Source organism: Bacillus rossius, chromosome 13 (assembly GCF_032445375.1).
Source record: "Bacillus rossius redtenbacheri isolate Brsri chromosome 13, Brsri_v3, whole genome shotgun sequence".
In the NCBI taxonomy this organism is placed as follows: domain Eukaryota; kingdom Metazoa; phylum Arthropoda; class Insecta; order Phasmatodea; family Bacillidae; genus Bacillus; species Bacillus rossius.
This window is the reverse complement of record NC_086340.1, coordinates 20546839-20571043: the sequence shown is the minus strand read 5'-3', so window position 1 is coordinate 20571043 and position 24205 is coordinate 20546839. Positions and strand designations below refer to the sequence as shown.

Genomic DNA, 24205 nt, shown 5'->3' with positions numbered 1-24205 from the left:
ATATAGAAGGCGGAAATGCAAGAAGATGAAAGCTTGGTAATGCTTACATTACATTTTGCAACTGCCTTTATTTATAAACAGGTACCTATCCCAAAGTGTGGTTATTTGACTTGTTCCATCTTGCATGACACATTTTTTAAATTTCTTGTGTAGTTTATAAACATTGTCTTTATGGTTTCCAATCTAACAGCACCCAAATTATTTCATACCACCCTGCGTAACCCGCACAAAGCTGTCATTTTGCTTACGAACGAAAATACCCTACCATTTTTAAACCCTGCTCCAAAATTTACATCAAGTTTCTCCAATCATGACTTTCATGCAGGTTTTCCGAACACTTTCTTAGATTCTTTCGGATTTCCTGTCCCCTTCAATCCGACTACAGTACACTCCCGATTATCCGCAAAATTAAGTGGCAGGGCCACAGCGGATAGTGAAATTGCGGATAATCCGCAAAGAGCCGAAAATGGGAAACAAAAAAGGAAACATTAATTTAAACTTAAAAATCTAAAAATGTATGTACAGTAAACGTTACAATTAACAGTAAAAATTTTTTAATGATGCTAAAAAATTTTTTTTACTGAATAATTACGCATGCCAGCTTACTGTGTCAGTTCCGAGAAGGCCTGAGGCATTTTACTGTATACTGCACACAATACGCTCGTCAGTCGAGTTCAAATTTGCTCGCTCACTTGTAATAAAATACAGATTTACATATTTGCTGTATTTTTTCGTAGCATGCGCAGATAATACGCACCGCGGATCATCTGCCCGCGGATAATAGGGAGTTTACTGTACTTATTTCGGGGTGTGTCCATGACCACGTTTGCAGCAATGGTAACAGACAACCATTCAAACAAAAAAAAAAAAACCGACCTAAAGCATTCAGGGTTTGCACTGAGATACATGCATACTCTAACCAGTATGTATTAGCTGCTAATGTTTATGTCCAAGCACCACAGAACTAAGACAAGGCTCAGCAGGGCTGTAGCAGGGTATGAGAGCCAGTGGCGTAGCTAGGGTGACTGGCGCCCCTTGCTGGAATTGAAAATGGCGCCCCCTCTTGGATTAAGAAAGAGAGAGAAGGGGGGGAGGGGGGGGTCCAGTAATGCGAAACTGTCGCGGGGGCCATCCCTGCCACCCGCTCGCCAGGAAAGAACAACGGTCCCCACCAACCTGCTGCATGCGCTGCAGGGGCTCGAACTGGCGGTCGGCCAGGCCGCTCATGAGGCGCGCGTCGCCCTTGACGCTGGTGTGCGGGTCCTTCTCCGCGGCCAGGTCCAGCAGGCGCAGGCCGTTGAAGGACACGCCCGCCACCACGCCGGCGAAGGAGCGCTCCGCGCGCTGCTTGGCGCGGTTCCACTTGCCGCCCACCTGGACCTGCGCCTGGCTGTTGAACACCGTCAGCTGGTGGCCTGCGCCCGCAACATCGCGTCGGCGCGAGTCAGCGACCTCTCTCCCCCGGGACTCAGCACAACACCAACTACTGCACATTGTATCATATTAGGTAAGACAGAACATGTAGACGGCAAAACACACGACTTACTGAAGAAACAGAACCAAAACTACTACAAACAAATTGTAAGACTGAGTGATGAGCCATTGTTTTCCAAGAACTTATAAGTATAGGACATCTTTTTTCTTTTGTATAACATTCATTACCAATTCTAATAATTTAACCACATGCACTGCAATCCAGCCGTAGATAATTATGCCGGTCATCAGGTTTGCATCACAGTTCTTTCAATAACTTTACGTGCTCGCTCTCTCTCTCTCTATATATACACACACACACACACACACACACACACACACACACACACACACACACACATATATATATATATATATATATATATATATATAAATAAATAAATAAAGCCATTCTCTTGACCATTGTGGTGTCATTGCACTTTCGTCCTTCTCCTGTGCTGATGCAGTTGCATAAGGCAAATAGTCAACTACAGGAGAGCTTCCTACACTGTGGATATCCTTAACTGGTCGGTGGAGAGTGATCTTATGTGAATAACGGATGCAAAATTAGGATGTGTAGACACCACGCAAAATGAACATTTTATCGTACATTTTGCATGATCTACAAGGCGTACAGAGTAAATCGTTCCACGTAAACCGCCCTTTACAGCTACGTTTTCAGACAAGGACCAATCTACAGTTTAAGTCATATGTCTCCACACAAATGGGAAAAACAGTGATTAATGTTTATTTTATTTGTACAAATGGGACCACTCCTAGCCAATAAAGTAATGCAATGCCAATCCATTTTTTCTACATTAGTGGCATCTCTTTTCAATTGGTTCACCTTCGTGAAAAAGAAAAAAAAAAGTCACAGCTTTTACTATTTGTATGGAGACTTATGACTCACCCTATACAATAGCAAACATGCGGACATTGGCAAGTACAGTTGAGCTGGACAATGCCCATCTATTCTGAATACGTAACTTCTTGCCAGGAGGAGTGAATGACTAAAGAATTTTGGATGGTATGGAATTTCTTCCAATTTGGATAGGTGGAAAAACAAAATTGATGAAAAATAATAGTTCCCACAAATGCTATTTTAACACATTTATGACTTATTTAAAATTCATTATCAAAGCTGTGAAGTATGTAGCTCATTTGGTGTTCTATACACAGTATTTTTAGTTGATAGGGGATTGGGAAGTGGAGGAGGGAGGGAAGATAGCGTCCATAGCACCTCCACTGCATATGTACCAGCAATTAGAAGATAAGTATTTGGCCACGGTGGTAGCCATGTGTGTTTACAGCTTAAATACGTTAAAAATGGTTCCAGCTTAAAAAAAAAAAATCATTCGAGAATATACAAGAATATATGATCAGCGTTCCATTATTACTTTGTTATTTATTATGATTATTATTTTTTTATATGCAAATACGACCATGTTATTGTTCTTGTGTCTAAAATATTTTTCAATTAAATTAACTTTTCTTAACTTTAAAGATATTCAATAGCATTGGTAGACATTTTTTTACGCTTCCATGCACTGACACAGCACAAAAATAAAAAAAAAAGCTGAACAAAATCAAACTGCACAAACAGAGAGCATGACAACCTGCTGGCTCGCTCCCAGTAGCGGATCCAGAGGGGGGGCTAAGGGGCTCAAGCCCCCTCCAAAAGCATCTGGGTCCACTATTGTTTTAGTGTTTGCCTTGATAAAGCCTAGCCTCAGCTGGGTCAAGCCCCTCCCAAACCAAAATCCTGGATCCGCCACTGCTCGCTCCCTATCATCACATCGCCACCGCACACACCCAGCTGCTTTTATACTTGATTAATCAACTAAAATATTTTAGGGTTTCTTGCTTTATCAGTAGAGCTCTACTAATGACAACTGTTTTTTCCCCCCCATAAGTAACCGTTATTTTTAAGACTTTATGTGTTTATGTCAAAATTTGTAAATAAAACATATTGATTATATCTGTATGTATCTTTTATCGTATTAAATTTCCATGTTAATACAGAGACAATACACGTTGCGGCTCTCTAAAAAAAAAAAAATGTCGGAGAATATGTTTACTTAATATTTGGCCGTTCTCCCTCGAAAGTCTGCTCCGACCTCTGGATTAGTGCGAGGATCGACGGTAGTGTTGGAAACGCGTGATCACACAACTGTGAAACGCCGCGTCGACGCCAGTGTATTTCGCCGAGCCGTGCCGCGAGGTTACCTGTGGGGTGGTTGGTCTGCACGTTGTAGTCGTCCACCTGGATGGTGGAGTTGGCCCCCGACCGCGTGAACCTGACCACGTGGTAGGCGTTGTCGTTCACCTTCACGCTTATCTCGCCGATCGGGTGGTCGTTGGTGCCCATGTTGTACACCATGAAGATGTTGCCCTCCACCTGAAAGCACGCGAAGACGCGCTCAGCATCTTGCCAGACGCGTTGCAACAGCTTGCCAGGCGATGAGAGAGAGTCCTTGATTGTACATCCCGTTCAAGATAAAGCATACCTTTATTTTTTTTCTTCAGCAACCATTCAGACATTGGTAGCTATATATTGTGACTTAAAAAAACAAACCAAACACAAAATCATGCTGCACCAAAAATGTTTGTTAATCATTTAGGTATCAAAATTTTGTTTCCTTATTTGATAAGATCATTCTGCTTTCAAAGTATGAACATTCCATAGAGTATCTGTAAAAAAACTACAATTTTTTTGAACATTGTAGGTACTTAGCCAGCTTTATCTTTTTGGTAATATTTTATATTTATCTCATACAAATGTTCTACCAAAGACTTATATTACATATATAACATAGAGAAAAATTATTTTCACTCATGCATACAATCACAATAGTAATATTATTTTTCTATTCCTAAAAATGATAAAAAAAATTTATTTTAGTGGAGACGGAGAAGACAGGAGGTGAGGGAGAACAGATATTTAAATTACCAGTTTATAGAATTTTAACAATAAATAAAAATATTGCATTCCTCTCAACGAGAGCTATTTCTCTTAGTAAATGCATCATCGTTACATCATTCAATAATAAATATGCTAGTTATATAACAAAGAGGCAAAATAAGGGGGGGGGGGGAGGGGAATCATTGTAAAGGACAGCACTTACAGAAATATCCCTTATGTTATAAATAGTAGGACTATTATATTACTAAATTAAAAAAGAATCACACTAAGTTAGCATTGTTAAAGTCTTAATCAAATCACTTTACAAAGAAAGCAAGAGTGACTAAAATACATTAGAGTTACACCAAGTTTCCCATCATTGTTCATGGTCCTCTAATTCAAACAGGAATTAGGTTAGGGCCTATGTACTAACAGAAAATATCATTATCAGGACCAATCATTTTGCAAAACCAACTATTACTTCATTCACCATCAAAGAATTGCAACATGAATCAATGAAACTACATTGCTAGGTACTAAAAACACACTGGAAACCAATCACCATATCAGAGTCTTGCCTATGATTTTAAACAGCATGATATCTAACTTCAAGAACATCCACATTCTTGATAGCAGCAGACTTCACAAACTTAGAATATAGCTCTTTCCAAAAGTCGCAGAGCATGTGTCGTAAAATGTGAATTTGTGGTTCTGATGCCTGAAGCATTATGTTTACCTTCTTACTCAAATAGTGGCATTACATGCAACAAAAACAAGAAAAAATCTCTATTTAGTGGTAATGACAGAAAGAGAAATGGCTTTTCTTCACGACTTTTTGGCATTTGACTTTTCAAAGTAATGCTAGAATTGTTTACTGGCATGAATGCACGAGCCATTTTCTTGTCTGAGACCTAAGAATCATTACCAGCTTTTCTTTTATTTAAATGTTAATTTTGAAAAAAAAAAAACAACAGATTCTTTTGTTCTAGATGGCTTGATTGTCATGCCTGAAGAAGGGGAAGAACATGATGGTTTATGAACATCTGGCTTACCGGCTGATGTGAGGTTCTCTTTGGGCAACAGCATATAATATAACTCAGTGGTTTCTGAATTATGCCTACCGTCTCTCCAGATATGTTTTCTTCTTTCGGAATCCTGTAAGATGTTAGTGACAAACACTGTGATTTTTGATGACTGACTTCTTTCTTGAAGAAACTCAACAAAGGCTCCCACTGATCTACAAAACTAGTCAGACTTCTCCCCAATGACAACCACCTGGTGCAAACATGTTTCAATATATTTTTAGCATCTTTATTATGTAGATTTTGAAATTCTGTGAGACTTTATTTTCCTTTGCTACTTTTTTCAAGGTAATATAAATGTCTATTAAAATTTCGTCAACTTTTACTGGCAAGCTACTTCACCCTTTTTCCGCAGCCAAATTAATCAAACGGCACAAACATCCCATTACAATAAGTCCCTCCTCAGCATTTTTTTAAAACTGCTGCCACACCATTTATTAGTCCAAGCATAACTGCAGCATTTTCTGCAGAAAAGGATATGTTTTTAATAGGTACTTTAAGGCGCTTCAATTAAGCCAACATTACTTAAATTGCCTATATTGCGACCAGTTGCATCACCTATTAATAAAACAATAATAAATTCGGTCAGGAAAAACATAATATACCTAGATGAAGAATTTCAGTCAATGACTCATTTCCGATGAAAATCACGAGAGCAATTCCGGTCCTTGTTCAAACAAAGGTAGGTACACGTTACACTTGCTGCACTTGCAGAGAGATTTCCCAGTGCAGTTTTTATGCTTGCATCTGCCGGCATTTGGTTGTCCCGAATGTTCGGGCAGATGGTCCACTAAATCATGCTGCACCTCTGGAATGGGGCGTTGCTGCTTGCAGGTAATCTTCGTTGGAGGCTGTGACTGATCCAATTCTCTGGATGTCTTATTTGGTCGACCACGTGACCTAGGCATGACTGGCTTTTCGGATAGGACCAATGATTCCCCAAGCCGTAAGCGGAAATGAAGGAGATCTAAGGTGTCTTTCTGTGGCACAGAATGTAATTTTGCATCATTTTTATACTCCAGCCAAGAGTTAACAACTGCCAAGTCGACAGCGTGGAAAATCATTCTAAGAGTCCATTTGCGTGACTTCACAAAAATCCTGTATTGAAAGAAAGCAGGAAGTCTAACTTATCAACACCGCCCATGGACCCATTATACAGTTTGATGACTTGAGGGCGGTGAATTTGAACGTATTTTTTTTTTTATTTGTCCGAGCGGCGAACTTCATCCACCTCGCCTATCCCCACAAAATTGTACGCTAACACAACTGGTCTATTGTCATACCATTTAAACAGCAAAATATCTCCATTCCTACTAGTAACTTCTTCCATAAAACCCCGGCCTTTTTTTTCTTCATCTCAGCATCTTTAGTGAGGGGTGGGTTCACAAACCTATTTGTACGCACTGTCCCTGCTGACCATATTTTTCTCGATCCCAATGTTTCCAGCAAGTTTAAAGAAGTGAAATAATTATCAAAGAAAAGATTGTGGTTTGACTGTTCACAACAGAAGATAAATGGAGTACAACAGCAGCCCCCTGTCCAAACTTTTCCCCAGTCTGTTTATCGATTTCTGTTGTGCCCCCCTGATAAATGACAAAATCATACATTATACCACTGGCACCGCATAGCACAAACACTTTTACACCCCATGGGCAGGGTTTACCTTTTATATATTGTTTTATTTGAAGGTGTCCTCGAAAGGGAATTATTTGTTCGTCAACACAAATGTTTTCTTCTAATGGCAGTTGGTTACACCGAGCCTTGACTACATCAAATATTGGTTTAACTTTCCACAACTTGTCACCTTCTGACACATCTGTGTTGCAACAATGAAGGTTTTTCCTAAGTTTGAAAAATCTGTTGATTGGCATACTATTTACAAACAGAGCATTTTTTAGGGCTGTATCCCAGTACATGCGTATGCGGGGGTATTTCAATGTGCCCATCAAAGTATGCAGACCTACGTCTTCATTTCCTCACTTGTTGTTGGTGGGAAGTTGACTTCATTTTTGCTGAGAGCATAAATGTTTCACTCTGTGGCCATTTTGGCAAAGAATTCATTATTTATGTAACGCAGAAAATAGTCTCTTGGTTGTTGTATTTCTTCAATTTCATAACTTTCACTCTGCCGACTAATATCTGGAGGTGGGACAAACAAAACACCCCTTCTCCATTGTATGTCTTTTTCATTTGTAACACTAACACTCTCTGATTGAAAGGTTTCTTCCCCTTCCGAGTCAAGTTCATCATCATTCAAAACATTTTTTTTCTGGGTTGCGACATCTTCATGCTGCTGTACGTTTCTCTCATCGTCTGAAAGGTCCAGATCAGACACATTCCCTTTTTCAATTAGGTCCAAAATATCTGAAGCAGTCAAAACTGGAAAAACGAATGGAGATACTTACTACTAATATCTGTCTATGAAGTATTTATTTGTAGTCGGTATTTTAGTGGTTATGTTTACTATCATTTTTGTAACTTGTTCTACACCTCCCTTTGTTACACTAATAATTCTATCTCTCTCTTTCTTTAATTTATTGTTGAAGTAGGGAGAGAAGGCAGTACAGGGTGGAGGAAAAAAGTGTAGGTACTGTGTTGTTGATACCTTCGTAAACTTAATAATATAACATTGCATAAAAACCTTAGAAACAATGCTCTAACAAATAAACAATAGTAGACGGTAACAACTGACGAATCCAATCTGTAGTTTACTATGGAAATATATAGTATTTTAATTATGGAGTAAGAAATTTGTATATTATGTGGATAGGAAATTGATTATTTAAAGAGTGGTGAAAAATCTGAAGTTTAATAGTTTGAACCATAGATAGTAAACATAACACAGCAACACTTTCAATAATAAACATACACTGACATACATAACCTGAACCTGACTCTTGATACATATGAAAATTAACAATATTATTCAACGATATAATTAGGAATCTTTTGTAAGTTTGAAAATATTATAAGAAATGTATATATTCATCCTTTCCAAGTGTGTATAAGAATTTAAGGTTGGTGGAGTTATAACAATTTTAATACTCAACAATAAAATATGAATTTACTTAAAAATTCTTAATTTATATTGTGACAAATCTTTCCTGGAGATTATTTGCAGTTCAAATGTCTTAGGATGTATGTTGGCACAGATCACACCCAAAAGTTCAAAAGTGATTTAATTAAGTCCAGTAGTTGTTTCAAAATTTATATCGTTCATAAATCAAATGATTTCAAAGTGAGTTAAAAATTAGAGAGTTTAATATCAAATTAAATTCTATTTTAAATAGAATTACACGGCTTTAGTTCAGCGGGAGTACGATTATCTTAAAAGTAGGACTTCTGGGTGTCTAAGTAGAATTACTTCTCTTTATATTATGTTATATACACCATCTAATTGAAGTTCAGTTTTATCAACTTTTGCAACAATATAGTTTGTTTGGCTAGAAATCTCACGTATTTATAAGCATGTAAGCAAATTTATACTGGCCGCTTAAGCCTTGAACAATGGCGACACTGCTTAATTATGGCGTCCCTAGCTAAGCAATTCTTAAATTGGCTTATACTTGGCATAACTGCTTTAAATCCAAGTAAATATTACTTACAGTTCGTTAAGATATTTAGTTGTAACAATTTCATTAATGTACACAACCGACGATACCCTAAACTCATATTTTTAATAATTTTAATTGTTCAGGCGTCAGGCCTTAGCCTACACGTAGTAACGCCAAAAATCACACTTTTTTAAGTTACTTCCTGTTCCTGTGTGGCTGAGATACGTGTATACCCAATATATATGGTTCATAACATCCTTTCATGGCCTTTGGTTACAACAATACGGTAAGGAACTAGAATAAAATTAATTGAATTTACAAATTAAACAGATGGTCAGAATAAAAAAATAAACGGTAAAAAAAAATTAACGAAAATTACAACAATGCAGATGAAAGAAAAAAAAATATTAATATTATTAAAGTTCCACAGATGAAAAGTTTATGGTTGTAATAAGGCGAAATATTTACTAAACATTCATAGCAGATATCTTAATAAACACGAAGATGTCTGTGCTATCACCATGTAATAGTACAGATGCTGTCCCATGGGATAATCATAAAACGAAGCGAGCACAAAGCATAAGATCGCCGGTTTATTATTAACCCATCTGTCTCTCTCACACACAGCAGGTGCGACCGTTACTCGAAGCGACGGTTGAGAATTGGCATGGAGGTGGGGGTTGGGTGGCGCGCTAATCAGCGATCAACCGGCGGCCGAGGCGTGGCGTGACTGTTCAGTCTCGTGTCAGCCGTCTCGCAGTAGACACCTCGCTGCTTCGCGCTCCGTAAATGGCGCGAGAACTCCGTCGTCTCGTAGTCGTGCTGTTGATAGGGTGTTGGGATGGTGAAGAACATCAAGCAGGAACATAGCACTGGTAGGTTTACTTACAGTTGAGTGTAGTGCTCGGCTAGGTAGTGTCAGGTGCACCAATACTAACACTCAGTGGTTCTCCCGGATTCACCACAGCGTCGTGGTGTGCTGCCACACACCTGGGCAGGCGATAACGATACCTCCACGACACCGCAGGGGGGTGTCGGCTACTGATCACGGCAACAGGATGTACCGTGTCGGGTGACCTGCGCTCGTGAGAACTAGTGGCTGACAGTGGCGGGTCCTGACGATGTCCGCTACAGTGCCGGGCTCGGCTCTCCAGGTGGCCCGTGGGCTGTCCCAGCCCTTGACCAGGGATGGTATCAACGGGGAATAGACGGAGGTCTCATGCTGACGCCGCTGTGTCAGCATACGTGGCGTCAACCTAATGTCTAGTAGGAGCAAGGCCAGCTCCGTCATCGCACCGCTAAGTATATTTCCGTGTTCTACACTCGTGGTTATTTCCGCACTATGCACACGACAGGTGTGTATCTAGTATATCGCGTTTCCATAACTCACTTTAACAGTAAACATAACAATGTTCTGTGCTGACTGGTTGCTGCTTGAAGTCGCTCTCACAGTAGGATTGGTGTAAATAACCAGGAAAGATTTAATCACTTTTACGAAAATTAATTACTTAATCAAAAAAAAATTATATTCGTTACGAGAAATAGCAAATTGTTTAAAGAAAATAAATTCTAGTTGTCATTATTGACGTATTAATAATATACTATACATTGCAACAATAAGATAAAATCTTATTAATTATTCAACATCAAAGTAATGCTATAATTGTGGATTATCATAGGAACACAATATTTACACAATTGTACTGCTAGTTTACTTATTGGTTGACTAGTCTGTCAGTGGTATAACCTTATATTAGTTTTCTGGTTTTGTTTACAACTTGTAATTACCATATCAATAATTATCAGTGTTGATTTACACCATTTTTTTTTTTTTTTTTTGTAATTATCCTCATTAGATATCATGATAATGTAGCATACAATTGCTATTCAGCCTATTTTACTGCTACATAACAGTATTATGATTGGAATTTTATTCCACAAAAAAAAATATTATTCATATTTACAATGGTTTCAACACAGCATTTAACCTGTGATTTACTGAGTAAATTAGTTGACTACTAATGCAATTATCAGTATTATTACAATTTCTTACAACATATTAAGAGATTATTAAATAACATAACACAAGAAAAATATTTACACACAAGATTAACCAGTTGAAAAATTATATACATAATTAAAGTTATACATAATTGAATATCATCATTTCTTATGATGCAACAGTCATTATTATTTTACAGTTTGTTACACATATTTCATAACCTTATCAGTTCTTATGATATCTTGACAGATATTATTATTATCCAAGCCTAAAATTATTACATAGTGTTCTACAGATGAATAATAATTCAGATGCAGTCTTGGACAATTTCAGTGTTTTTTCTTGAGTATGGTGAGGTTTTCAGCTGGTGGTTTACAGTCTCTCACTATCTTACTCTGGACACAGCTGCACAGTAGATTACTTGCAGAGTGCTGTTGTCTTGTTAGGTAGGCTGTCAGCTACTGGCTGATGCGGAGTCTCATATCATTTCAAGAATGTTCATGATCTTCCAGTCAGGTGTTACACCTATTTACCCTGACATATAAAAATTTCTTGCACTTTTATACATTTGTCACAATTCTGTTACAGTGACTTCCTTCAACAACTGGGCAGCATAAGAGCGGACTTTCTCTCGCAACACCAGTGTTCCTTGCTACTGTGGATAACAACTCAGAAGACAATCACATCATCATGTGCTGCTGAACAACAGTGACGTCACTCGCGTGACAGTGTGATCCTCAAGATGACAGTGCTTCGAATTATGTGTTACACATCAAAATAATATTCGGAGTTCATAAAATTAATTTGTGCCCATAATTTATAAAATCAAATTCCAAAATAAATTAGTTCCAGTGCAGTTTTTTTTTTTCTTCATTCTGATAGAGCAAAATAAATCACACAAATTTCTTCATATCAAGCTTCCATAATTTTTTTTTTCTCTTTTTTTTTTAAATTGCAAAATATTATTAAATATATATATATATTTTTTTTTTTTTATAAATAAGATAGCTTTGTGGGTGATCCAACAACAAGCTAAGGCTCAGAGTGCTACGAGAAGGAGTATCATATCTGCAGGTAACTAGCAGTTAGAGTGTGCATGGCTTAGTAGTTGCAAGTGTTCTTGTGCTTGTAGTATGCAATGTGCATGTACTGCTTAGGAGTCACACAGCTGGTCGGCGAAAAAAAATTAACACATAGTAGTCACTCTTGTTAGGTTGGTTAGCTCACACTATAGTGGATCAGTAGGTTTTTTTTTTTTTCTTCAGAGTAAACAACATGATTACACTGTTAGTAGACATCTAGTCCTGCTCACATGTGTCACCGAAGCTTCATACCCATTTAGGTTATGCCATAGCCATACATTACGGTACCATAATAACCCTAGGTTAGTGCTGTACAACAAATCCCAGTGCGGCAGAGCCTTTGTCTTAGACCGTCACGAGACAACACACTGGTTTTAAGCTCATCAGGCAACCAGACTAGTGCATTTCCTTACACTAACAAATACAGCATACCGTACAACCTTGGCTAGCACAGGTCCTGACTTGGACACAAAACATTTAGCTTCACACACTTACAGTGCTTGATGTGCAATTCCTTGATTACATAGGACTGCGCAGTGTAGGTAACATGTGCACTTATATTGTTACTTAATTCCCCAAGAAAAAAAAACCATTAAACACTATTGTAGTAGCTGACACAAGCAAATAACACTTGTTACTGTGGGACCATAGGCTTGTGGTAGGCCCTTAGCTGGGTTAGGTTATACCTGCCTATGCTGTGGTTGGTGGCAGGGTCTGCCAACTCATAGCAGTTGTTATGTATCCTGTCTGTGACCACATAGGGTCCCTTGAACAGCAAGAACAACTTCTTGGTGACTTTGTCCCATTTCTTGCTCACACTTGCACTCCTGCATAATACGAGCTCTCCTATGTTAAATTGCTTGACTTTCGAAGCCTTCTTCCTTCTTTGCCTTGCTTGTGCCTCAGACTGTAGGCGACTGTTGATCAGATGTTCTACCTCACTGCCTGTGGGTAGTTCTTCGTAATCGGTTTCTTTGTCAAATTTGGGCATATAGAGCGGGTCGATCGCCACCGATTTATCCAGATACAGAGCTTCATAAGGGGTGACATGTAGGCTCTGGATAGCGGGTATGAGTTCGGGGCGATGCAAACCTGACCCGTTCTAGTTTAATGCTCTATCCTGGTTGTTCTGGCTGCACTGCTGGGCAGCTGAACCTGCTGGGTTAGGCCCTGTCCAATTACTTGGACCATTAGAAGCCCTGGGTACTGTTGCCTGAAATTCTGCAGCAGCAGGATTCACCGGTGCGTTACGTTGAAAATAGCCTTGTTGTGGCTGGAACTGTTCTTGTGATGAGAATGAGGGTGGTGGATATGCAAAATGAGTTTGTATGCCGCCAGACGAGCTGTGATGACTCGGTGGTCTGCCGCTTCTGTCTGGGCTGGCGGGGTTCTTGAGATGTGGCTGGCGGAAGTCATGTTTACCCCTAGTATAGTCAGCGTAAAATTGGCATTGACTCTGGTGACGGTAGTCAGCCTCACCATCTGAATCTGCATAACGATGGGGGTACGTGACCTTCCTGGGGGGCCGTTCAACAGATGTTTTACCCAAGCGCTGGCCGTGGTGGCCATCCTCACCATCACTACAGGCATGTTTGTTCGACCACCAGATAGTCTTGTTGTAGGGCTTGTTATGCCTATTCTTATGGGTATACTTGCCCTTTTGTTTCTTAGCGAGATGCCCTTGGTTGTGGTCCTCATCACTCTTGACTGTACTCTCCCACGTCAAGGTGTGCACGTTTGCCTGCTGGTCCTGTTTGGTTTTGTTCTGCCAGTAATTGTGCACTGGCACATTCTTACTGGGTGGTTGGTGAGGTGTTCTTTCAGATTCCTCTCTAGCACCTTGACCTCGCTGTAATCTCTGTAGTTTGTCTACAGCCAGAACATGGTCCCTAAACTCAGTAACATCTTTGTAGGTATGTCCCGACATTTGTATTTGGTAGGCGATAGGGAGTTGTGTCAGCATGGTTGCGATGAATTCATCGTCTGACATGGTAATGTCTAAATATCTGGTGCGCTCATACATTGATGAAAGGTGCGCCTCCAGACTGCTCCCTTTCCTACTGTCGAATCTGTCGGAGTGTAGCTGGGCCCTCAAATTCCCTTGTACCTTTAGATTCCAAAACTGGGATCTAAATTTTTCTTTGAATTGTTCGTAGGATTTGATGTGCAGGCTTTGCAACTCCCACCAGAAAAAGGCAGTACTTTTAAGGGCTACGTTCAAACACTTCAATTTATCATTGTCACTTAGTACAAAGGTTCGGGCATATTCCTCAAATTTGTTGAGGAACCTAACTGGATTTTCTAAGGATTTGCCAGAGAACGTAGGCATAGCCTCAGCCCAATGTTTGGCTGGGTGATGTATCAGAGCCACCTGATCAAGATGTGAAGTACTGCAAGATGGGGTCTGATGAGGTGGTGTGGCGTTTGAGGTAACCACTGGGGCTGGTGGTGAAGGGTAACTGGCAGTCACGGTAGGCTGTAGGTTGGGTAGCTCTGTCCTGGAGGAGTTGGCAGTTGTCATCCGATTATGTAATTCCTCCCCTCTCAGTTGCCTCTGTTCTTGTAGTGAGCTGGTGCATGCTTGAGCAGCTTGTTCAGCGGCTGATCTTGCCCCTGACTCTACTGTTTCCATTCGTGACTGCAGAGTGACTGCTGTCTCCTCTATATGTGCGAGTCTCTGCTGGAGTAGCTGTGACTGGTCTCGCCCCTCTATTCTTACCAGTTCCATTGATCGAATCATGGAGGTAGTGTGTGACTCCAAGTTCTCAACTCTTTCTTGTTGTGTCAGTACCTGGTTGGCCAGCTGTCCCACCGACTGACATTGTTCCTGTAATCTGGCATCCAAACGTCCCTCCAGGTCACTGAGGCCTGTTTGCAGCTGATGATCTAAAACCTCTATTCTGGTGTTGAGTTCACTCTTCAACTCGCAAAGGTTTGCGTCCAGCTGACCTCTGACTCCGTCAATCTTCTCAGTAAGCTGCGTCACGTTCTGTGCGTTGTTATCCAAACGGTTGGTGATAGCTGCCATGTTCTGTGCGTTGTCCAGAGCGTTGGCGTCCAAACGGGTGGTGATAGCTGCCACGTTGTCGTCCAACCGGTTTGTTATAGTTGCCACGTTCTGTAATAACAACATAATGCTAGACCACTCAGTTGACGGCAGGTTCTCGGTCGGTGTGGTGGTGTGAGTCATGTTCGCTGCTTGCTCATCTTCAGCTGCAGCTGTAGGTGTGGCTGTAGCTGTCCCACTCTCTCTGTGACATTCATTTCTTTCTGGTGTGCTGGGTTCAGGCTGTACCTCCATTACCAGTTGATATACAGGCTCATATCCTTCCTGTATACTGTCGTGTTCTGAGAGATCTTCCAGGTTGTTGCTGAGCTCTGACCGACTCCTCAATTCATAGGTCTTATTAACAGACATCTTGTGTTTTCACCTTGGAGAGGTAGTCTACTTAGGGATTCTCTTCGAGCCCCACACGTTGCGGCGCCACTTCCTCTGTTCTACACCTCCCTTTGTTACACTAATAATTCTATCTCTCTCTTTCTTTAATTTATTGTTGAAGTAGGGAGAGAAGGCAGTACAGGGTGGAGGAAAAAAGTGTAGGTACTGTGTTGTTGATACCTTCGTAAACTTAATAATATAACATTGCATAAAAACCTTAGAAACAATGCTCTAACAAATAAACAATAGTAGACGGTAACAACTGACGAATCCAATCTGTAGTTTACTATGGAAATATATAGTATTTTAATTATGGAGTAAGAAATTTGTATATTATGTGGATAGGAAATTGATTATTTAAAGAGTGGTGAAAAATCTGAAGTTTAATAGTTTGAACCATAGATAGTAAACATAACACAGCAACACTTTCAATAATAAACATACACTGACATACATAACCTGAACCTGACTCTTGATACATATGAAAATTAACAATATTATTCAACGATATAATTAGGAATCTTTTGTAAGTTTGAAAATATTATAAGAAATGTATATATTCATCCTTTCCAAGTGTGTATAAGAATTTAAGGTTGGTGGAGTTATAACAATTTTAATACTCAACAATAAAATATGAATTTACTTAAAAATTCTTAATTTATATTGTGACAAATCTTTCCTGGAGATTATTTGCAGTTCAAATGTCTTAGGATGTATGTTGGCACAGATCACACCCAAAAGTTCAAAAGTGATTTAATTAAGTCCAGTAGTTGTTTCAAAATTTATATCGTTCATAAATCAAATGATTTCAAAGTGAGTTAAAAATTAGAGAGTTTAATATCAAATTAAATTCTATTTTAAATAGAATTACACGGCTTTAGTTCAGCGGGAGTACGATTATCTTAAAAGTAGGACTTCTGGGTGTCTAAGTAGAATTACTTCTCTTTATATTATGTTATATACACCATCTAATTGAAGTTCAGTTTTATCAACTTTTGCAACAATATAGTTTGTTTGGCTAGAAATCTCACGTATTTATAAGCATGTAAGCAAATTTATACTGGCCGCTTAAGCCTTGAACAATGGCGACACTGCTTAATTATGGCGTCCCTAGCTAAGCAATTCTTAAATTGGCTTATACTTGGCATAACTGCTTTAAATCCAAGTAAATATTACTTACAGTTCGTTAAGATATTTAGTTGTAACAATTTCATTAATGTACACAACCGACGATACCCTAAACTCATATTTTTAATAATTTTAATTGTTCAGGCGTCAGGCCTTAGCCTACACGTAGTAACGCCAAAAATCACACTTTTTTAAGTTACTTCCTGTTCCTGTGTGGCTGAGATACGTGTATACCCAATATATATGGTTCATAACATCCTTTCATGGCCTTTGGTTACAACAATACGGTAAGGAACTAGAATAAAATTAATTGAATTTACAAATTAAACAGATGGTCAGAATAAAAAAATAAACGGTAAAAAAAAATTAACGAAAATTACAACAATGCAGATGAAAGAAAAAAAAATATTAATATTATTAAAGTTCCACAGATGAAAAGTTTATGGTTGTAATAAGGCGAAATATTTACTAAACATTCATAGCAGATATCTTAATAAACACGAAGATGTCTGTGCTATCACCATGTAATAGTACAGATGCTGTCCCATGGGATAATCATAAAACGAAGCGAGCACAAAGCATAAGATCGCCGGTTTATTATTAACCCATCTGTCTCTCTCACACACAGCAGGTGCGACCGTTACTCGAAGCGACGGTTGAGAATTGGCATGGAGGTGGGGGTTGGGTGGCGCGCTAATCAGCGATCAACCGGCGGCCGAGGCGTGGCGTGACTGTTCAGTCTCGTGTCAGCCGTCTCGCAGTAGACACCTCGCTGCTTCGCGCTCCGTAAATGGCGCGAGAACTCCGTCGTCTCGTAGTCGTGCTGTTGATAGGGTGTTGGGATGGTGAAGAACATCAAGCAGGAACATAGCACTGGTAGGTTTACTTACAGTTGAGTGTAGTGCTCGGCTAGGTAGTGTCAGGTGCACCAATACTAACACTCAGTGGTTCTCCCGGATTCACCACAGCGTCGTGGTGTGCTGCCACACACCTGGGCAGGCGATAACGATACCTCCACGACACCGCAGGGGGGTGTCGGCTACTGATCACGGCAACAGGATGTACCGTGTCGGGTGACCTGCGCTCGTGAGAACTAGTGGCTGACAGTGGCGGGTCCTGACGATGTCCGCTACAGTGCCGGGCTCGGCTCTCCAGGTGGCCCGTGGGCTGTCCCAGCCCTTGACCAGGGATGGTATCAACGGGGAATAGACGGAGGTCTCATGCTGACGCCGCTGTGTCAGCATACGTGGCGTCAACCTAATGTCTAGTAGGAGCAAGGCCAGCTCCGTCATCGCACCGCTAAGTATATTTCCGTGTTCTACACTCGTGGTTATTTCCGCACTATGCACACGACAGGTGTGTATCTAGTATATCGCGTTTCCATAACTCACTTTAACAGTAAACATAACAATGTTCTGTGCTGACTGGTTGCTGCTTGAAGTCGCTCTCACAGTAGGATTGGTGTAAATAACCAGGAAAGATTTAATCACTTTTACGAAAATTAATTACTTAATCAAAAAAAAATTATATTCGTTACGAGAAATAGCAAATTGTTTAAAGAAAATAAATTCTAGTTGTCATTATTGACGTATTAATAATATACTATACATTGCAACAATAAGATAAAATCTTATTAATTATTCAACATCAAAGTAATGCTATAATTGTGGATTATCATAGGAACACAATATTTACACAATTGTACTGCTAGTTTACTTATTGGTTGACTAGTCTGTCAGTGGTATAACCTTATATTAGTTTTCTGGTTTTGTTTACAACTTGTAATTACCATATCAATAATTATCAGTGTTGATTTACACCATTTTTTTTTTTTTTTTTTGTAATTATCCTCATTAGATATCATGATAATGTAGCATACAATTGCTATTCAGCCTATTTTACTGCTACATAACAGTATTATGATTGGAATTTTATTCCACAAAAAAAAATATTATTCATATTTACAATGGTTTCAACACAGCATTTAACCTGTGATTTACTGAGTAAATTAGTTGACTACTAATGCAATTATCAGTATTATTACAATTTCTTACAACATATTAAGAGATTATTAAATAACATAACACAAGAAAAATATTTACACACAAGATTAACCAGTTGAAAAATTATATACATAATTAAAGTTATACATAATTGAATATCATCATTTCTTATGATGCAACAGTCATTATTATTTTACAGTTTGTTACACATATTTCATAACCTTATCAGTTCTTATGATATCTTGACAGATATTATTATTATCCAAGCCTAAAATTATTACATAGTGTTCTACAGATGAATAATAATTCAGATGCAGTCTTGGACAATTTCAGTGTTTTTTCTTGAGTATGGTGAGGTTTTCAGCTGGTGGTTTACAGTCTCTCACTATCTTACTCTGGACACAGCTGCACAGTAGATTACTTGCAGAGTGCTGTTGTCTTGTTAGGTAGGCTGTCAGCTACTGGCTGATGCGGAGTCTCATATCATTTCAAGAATGTTCATGATCTTCCAGTCAGGTGTTACACCTATTTACCCTGACATATAAAAATTTCTTGCACTTTTATACATTTGTCACAATTCTGTTACAGTGACTTCCTTCAACAACTGGGCAGCATAAGAGCGGACTTTCTCTCGCAACACCAGTGTTCCTTGCTACTGTGGATAACAACTCAGAAGACAATCACATCATCATGTGCTGCTGAACAACAGTGACGTCACTCGCGTGACAGTGTGATCCTCAAGATGACAGTGCTTCGAATTATGTGTTACACATCAAAATAATATTCGGAGTTCATAAAATTAATTTGTGCCCATAATTTATAAAATCAAATTCCAAAATAAATTAGTTCCAGTGCAGTTTTTTTTTTTCTTCATTCTGATAGAGCAAAATAAATCACACAAATTTCTTCATATCAAGCTTCCATAATTTTTTTTTTCTCTTTTTTTTTTAAATTGCAAAATATTATTAAATATATATATATATTTTTTTTTTTTTATAAATAAGATAGCTTTGTGGGTGATCCAACAACAAGCTAAGGCTCAGAGTGCTACGAGAAGGAGTATCATATCTGCAGGTAACTAGCAGTTAGAGTGTGCATGGCTTAGTAGTTGCAAGTGTTCTTGTGCTTGTAGTATGCAATGTGCATGTACTGCTTAGGAGTCACACAGCTGGTCGGCGAAAAAAAATTAACACATAGTAGTCACTCTTGTTAGGTTGGTTAGCTCACACTATAGTGGATCAGTAGGTTTTTTTTTTTTTCTTCAGAGTAAACAACATGATTACACTGTTAGTAGACATCTAGTCCTGCTCACATGTGTCACCGAAGCTTCATACCCATTTAGGTTATGCCATAGCCATACATTACGGTACCATAATAACCCTAGGTTAGTGCTGTACAACAAATCCCAGTGCGGCAGAGCCTTTGTCTTAGACCGTCACGAGACAACACACTGGTTTTAAGCTCATCAGGCAACCAGACTAGTGCATTTCCTTACACTAACAAATACAGCATACCGTACAACCTTGGCTAGCACAGGTCCTGACTTGGACACAAAACATTTAGCTTCACACACTTACAGTGCTTGATGTGCAATTCCTTGATTACATAGGACTGCGCAGTGTAGGTAACATGTGCACTTATATTGTTACTTAATTCCCCAAGAAAAAAAAACCATTAAACACTATTGTAGTAGCTGACACAAGCAAATAACACTTGTTACTGTGGGACCATAGGCTTGTGGTAGGCCCTTAGCTGGGTTAGGTTATACCTGCCTATGCTGTGGTTGGTGGCAGGGTCTGCCAACTCATAGCAGTTGTTATGTATCCTGTCTGTGACCACATAGGGTCCCTTGAACAGCAAGAACAACTTCTTGGTGACTTTGTCCCATTTCTTGCTCACACTTGCACTCCTGCATAATACGAGCTCTCCTATGTTAAATTGCTTGACTTTCGAAGCCTTCTTCCTTCTTTGCCTTGCTTGTGCCTCAGACTGTAGGCGACTGTTGATCAGATGTTCTACCTCACTGCCTGTGGGTAGTTCTTCGTAATCGGTTTCTTTGTCAAATTTGGGCATATAGAGCGGGTCGATCGCCACCGATTTATCCAGATACAGAGCTTCATAAGGGGTGACATGTAGGCTCTGGATAGCGGGTATGAGTTCGGGGCGATGCAAACCTGACCCGTTCTAGTTTAATGCTCTATCCTGGTTGTTCTGGCTGCACTGCTGGGCAGCTGAACCTGCTGGGTTAGGCCCTGTCCAATTACTTGGACCATTAGAAGCCCTGGGTACTGTTGCCTGAAATTCTGCAGCAGCAGGATTCACCGGTGCGTTACGTTGAAAATAGCCTTGTTGTGGCTGGAACTGTTCTTGTGATGAGAATGAGGGTGGTGGATATGCAAAATGAGTTTGTATGCCGCCAGACGAGCTGTGATGACTCGGTGGTCTGCCGCTTCTGTCTGGGCTGGCGGGGTTCTTGAGATGTGGCTGGCGGAAGTCATGTTTACCCCTAGTATAGTCAGCGTAAAATTGGCATTGACTCTGGTGACGGTAGTCAGCCTCACCATCTGAATCTGCATAACGATGGGGGTACGTGACCTTCCTGGGGGGCCGTTCAACAGATGTTTTACCCAAGCGCTGGCCGTGGTGGCCATCCTCACCATCACTACAGGCATGTTTGTTCGACCACCAGATAGTCTTGTTGTAGGGCTTGTTATGCCTATTCTTATGGGTATACTTGCCCTTTTGTTTCTTAGCGAGATGCCCTTGGTTGTGGTCCTCATCACTCTTGACTGTACTCTCCCACGTCAAGGTGTGCACGTTTGCCTGCTGGTCCTGTTTGGTTTTGTTCTGCCAGTAATTGTGCACTGGCACATTCTTACTGGGTGGTTGGTGAGGTGTTCTTTCAGATTCCTCTCTAGCACCTTGACCTCGCTGTAATCTCTGTAGTTTGTCTACAGCCAGAACATGGTCCCTAAACTCAGTAACATCTTTGTAGGTATGTCCCGACATTTGTATTTGGTAGGCGATAGGGAGTTGTGTCAGCATGGTTGCGATGAATTCATCGTCTGACATGGTAATGTCTAAATATCTGGTGCGCTCATACATTGATGAAAGGTGCGCCTCCAGACTGCTCCCTTTCCTACTGTCGAATCTGTCGGAGTGTAGCTGGGCCCTCAAATTCCCTTGTACCTTTAGATTCCAAAACTGGGATCTAAATTTTTCTTTGAATTGTTCGTAGGATTTGATGTGCAGGCTTTGCAACTCCCACCAGAAAAAGGCAGTACTTTTAAGGGCTACGTTCAAACACTTCAATTTATCATTGTCACTTAGTACAAAGGTTCGGGCATATTCCTCAAATTTGTTGAGGAACCTAACTGGATTTTCTAAGGATTTGCCAGAGAACGTAGGCATAGCCTCAGCCCAATGTTTGGCTGGGTGATGTATCAGAGCCACCTGATCAAGATGTGAAGTACTGCAAGATGGGGTCTGATGAGGTGGTGTGGCGTTTGAGGTAACCACTGGGGCTGGTGGTGAAGGGTAACTGGCAGTCACGGTAGGCTGTAGGTTGGGTAGCTCTGTCCTGGAGGAGTTGGCAGTTGTCATCCGATTATGTAATTCCTCCCCTCTCAGTTGCCTCTGTTCTTGTAGTGAGCTGGTGCATGCTTGAGCAGCTTGTTCAGCGGCTGATCTTGCCCCTGACTCTACTGTTTCCATTCGTGACTGCAGAGTGACTGCTGTCTCCTCTATATGTGCGAGTCTCTGCTGGAGTAGCTGTGACTGGTCTCGCCCCTCTATTCTTACCAGTTCCATTGATCGAATCATGGAGGTAGTGTGTGACTCCAAGTTCTCAACTCTTTCTTGTTGTGTCAGTACCTGGTTGGCCAGCTGTCCCACCGACTGACATTGTTCCTGTAATCTGGCATCCAAACGTCCCTCCAGGTCACTGAGGCCTGTTTGCAGCTGATGATCTAAAACCTCTATTCTGGTGTTGAGTTCACTCTTCAACTCGCAAAGGTTTGCGTCCAGCTGACCTCTGACTCCGTCAATCTTCTCAGTAAGCTGCGTCACGTTCTGTGCGTTGTTATCCAAACGGTTGGTGATAGCTGCCATGTTCTGTGCGTTGTCCAGAGCGTTGGCGTCCAAACGGGTGGTGATAGCTGCCACGTTGTCGTCCAACCGGTTTGTTATAGTTGCCACGTTCTGTAATAACAACATAATGCTAGACCACTCAGTTGACGGCAGGTTCTCGGTCGGTGTGGTGGTGTGAGTCATGTTCGCTGCTTGCTCATCTTCAGCTGCAGCTGTAGGTGTGGCTGTAGCTGTCCCACTCTCTCTGTGACATTCATTTCTTTCTGGTGTGCTGGGTTCAGGCTGTACCTCCATTACCAGTTGATATACAGGCTCATATCCTTCCTGTATACTGTCGTGTTCTGAGAGATCTTCCAGGTTGTTGCTGAGCTCTGACCGACTCCTCAATTCATAGGTCTTATTAACAGACATCTTGTGTTTTCACCTTGGAGAGGTAGTCTACTTAGGGATTCTCTTCGAGCCCCACACGTTGCGGCGCCACTTCCTCTGTTCTACACCTCCCTTTGTTACACTAATAATTCTATCTCTCTCTTTCTTTAATTTATTGTTGAAGTAGGGAGAGAAGGCAGTACAGGGTGGAGGAAAAAAGTGTAGGTACTGTGTTGTTGATACCTTCGTAAACTTAATAATATAACATTGCATAAAAACCTTAGAAACAATGCTCTAACAAATAAACAATAGTAGACGGTAACAACTGACGAATCCAATCTGTAGTTTACTATGGAAATATATAGTATTTTAATTATGGAGTAAGAAATTTGTATATTATGTGGATAGGAAATTGATTATTTAAAGAGTGGTGAAAAATCTGAAGTTTAATAGTTTGAACCATAGATAGTAAACATAACACAGCAACACTTTCAATAATAAACATACACTGACATACATAACCTGAACCTGACTCTTGATACATATGAAAATTAACAATATTATTCAACGATATAATTAGGAATCTTTTGTAAGTTTGAAAATATTATAAGAAATGTATATATTCATCCTTTCCAAGTGTGTATAAGAATTTAAGGTTGGTGGAGTTATAACAATTTTAATACTCAACAATAAAATATGAATTTACTTAAAAATTCTTAATTTATATTGTGACAAATCTTTCCTGGAGATTATTTGCAGTTCAAATGTCTTAGGATGTATGTTGGCACAGATCACACCCAAAAGTTCAAAAGTGATTTAATTAAGTCCAGTAGTTGTTTCAAAATTTATATCGTTCATAAATCAAATGATTTCAAAGTGAGTTAAAAATTAGAGAGTTTAATATCAAATTAAATTCTATTTTAAATAGAATTACACGGCTTTAGTTCAGCGGGAGTACGATTATCTTAAAAGTAGGACTTCTGGGTGTCTAAGTAGAATTACTTCTCTTTATATTATGTTATATACACCATCTAATTGAAGTTCAGTTTTATCAACTTTTGCAACAATATAGTTTGTTTGGC

The 24205-nt window shown here is 39.8% G+C and overlaps 1 protein-coding gene across 4 annotated transcripts in view; it reads right to left on the bottom strand.

Annotated features, from left to right (window-relative positions):
• The window catches only part of LOC134538321 (neurexin 1), a 449323-nt gene that overhangs the window by 29279 nt on the left and 395839 nt on the right, over positions 1-24205 (bottom strand). For 3 of the 4 annotated variants that reach the window (XM_063379534.1, XM_063379535.1, XM_063379536.1), the window contains 2 exons: positions 3700-3871; positions 1177-1415 (listed from right to left, as the gene is read on the bottom strand). In XM_063379534.1, coding sequence (XP_063235604.1) covers positions 1177-1415; positions 3700-3871 — 411 coding nt within the window. The remainder of the gene's footprint in view (positions 1-1176; positions 1416-3699; positions 3872-24205) is intronic. The other variant, XM_063379537.1, reaches the window with a different exon arrangement.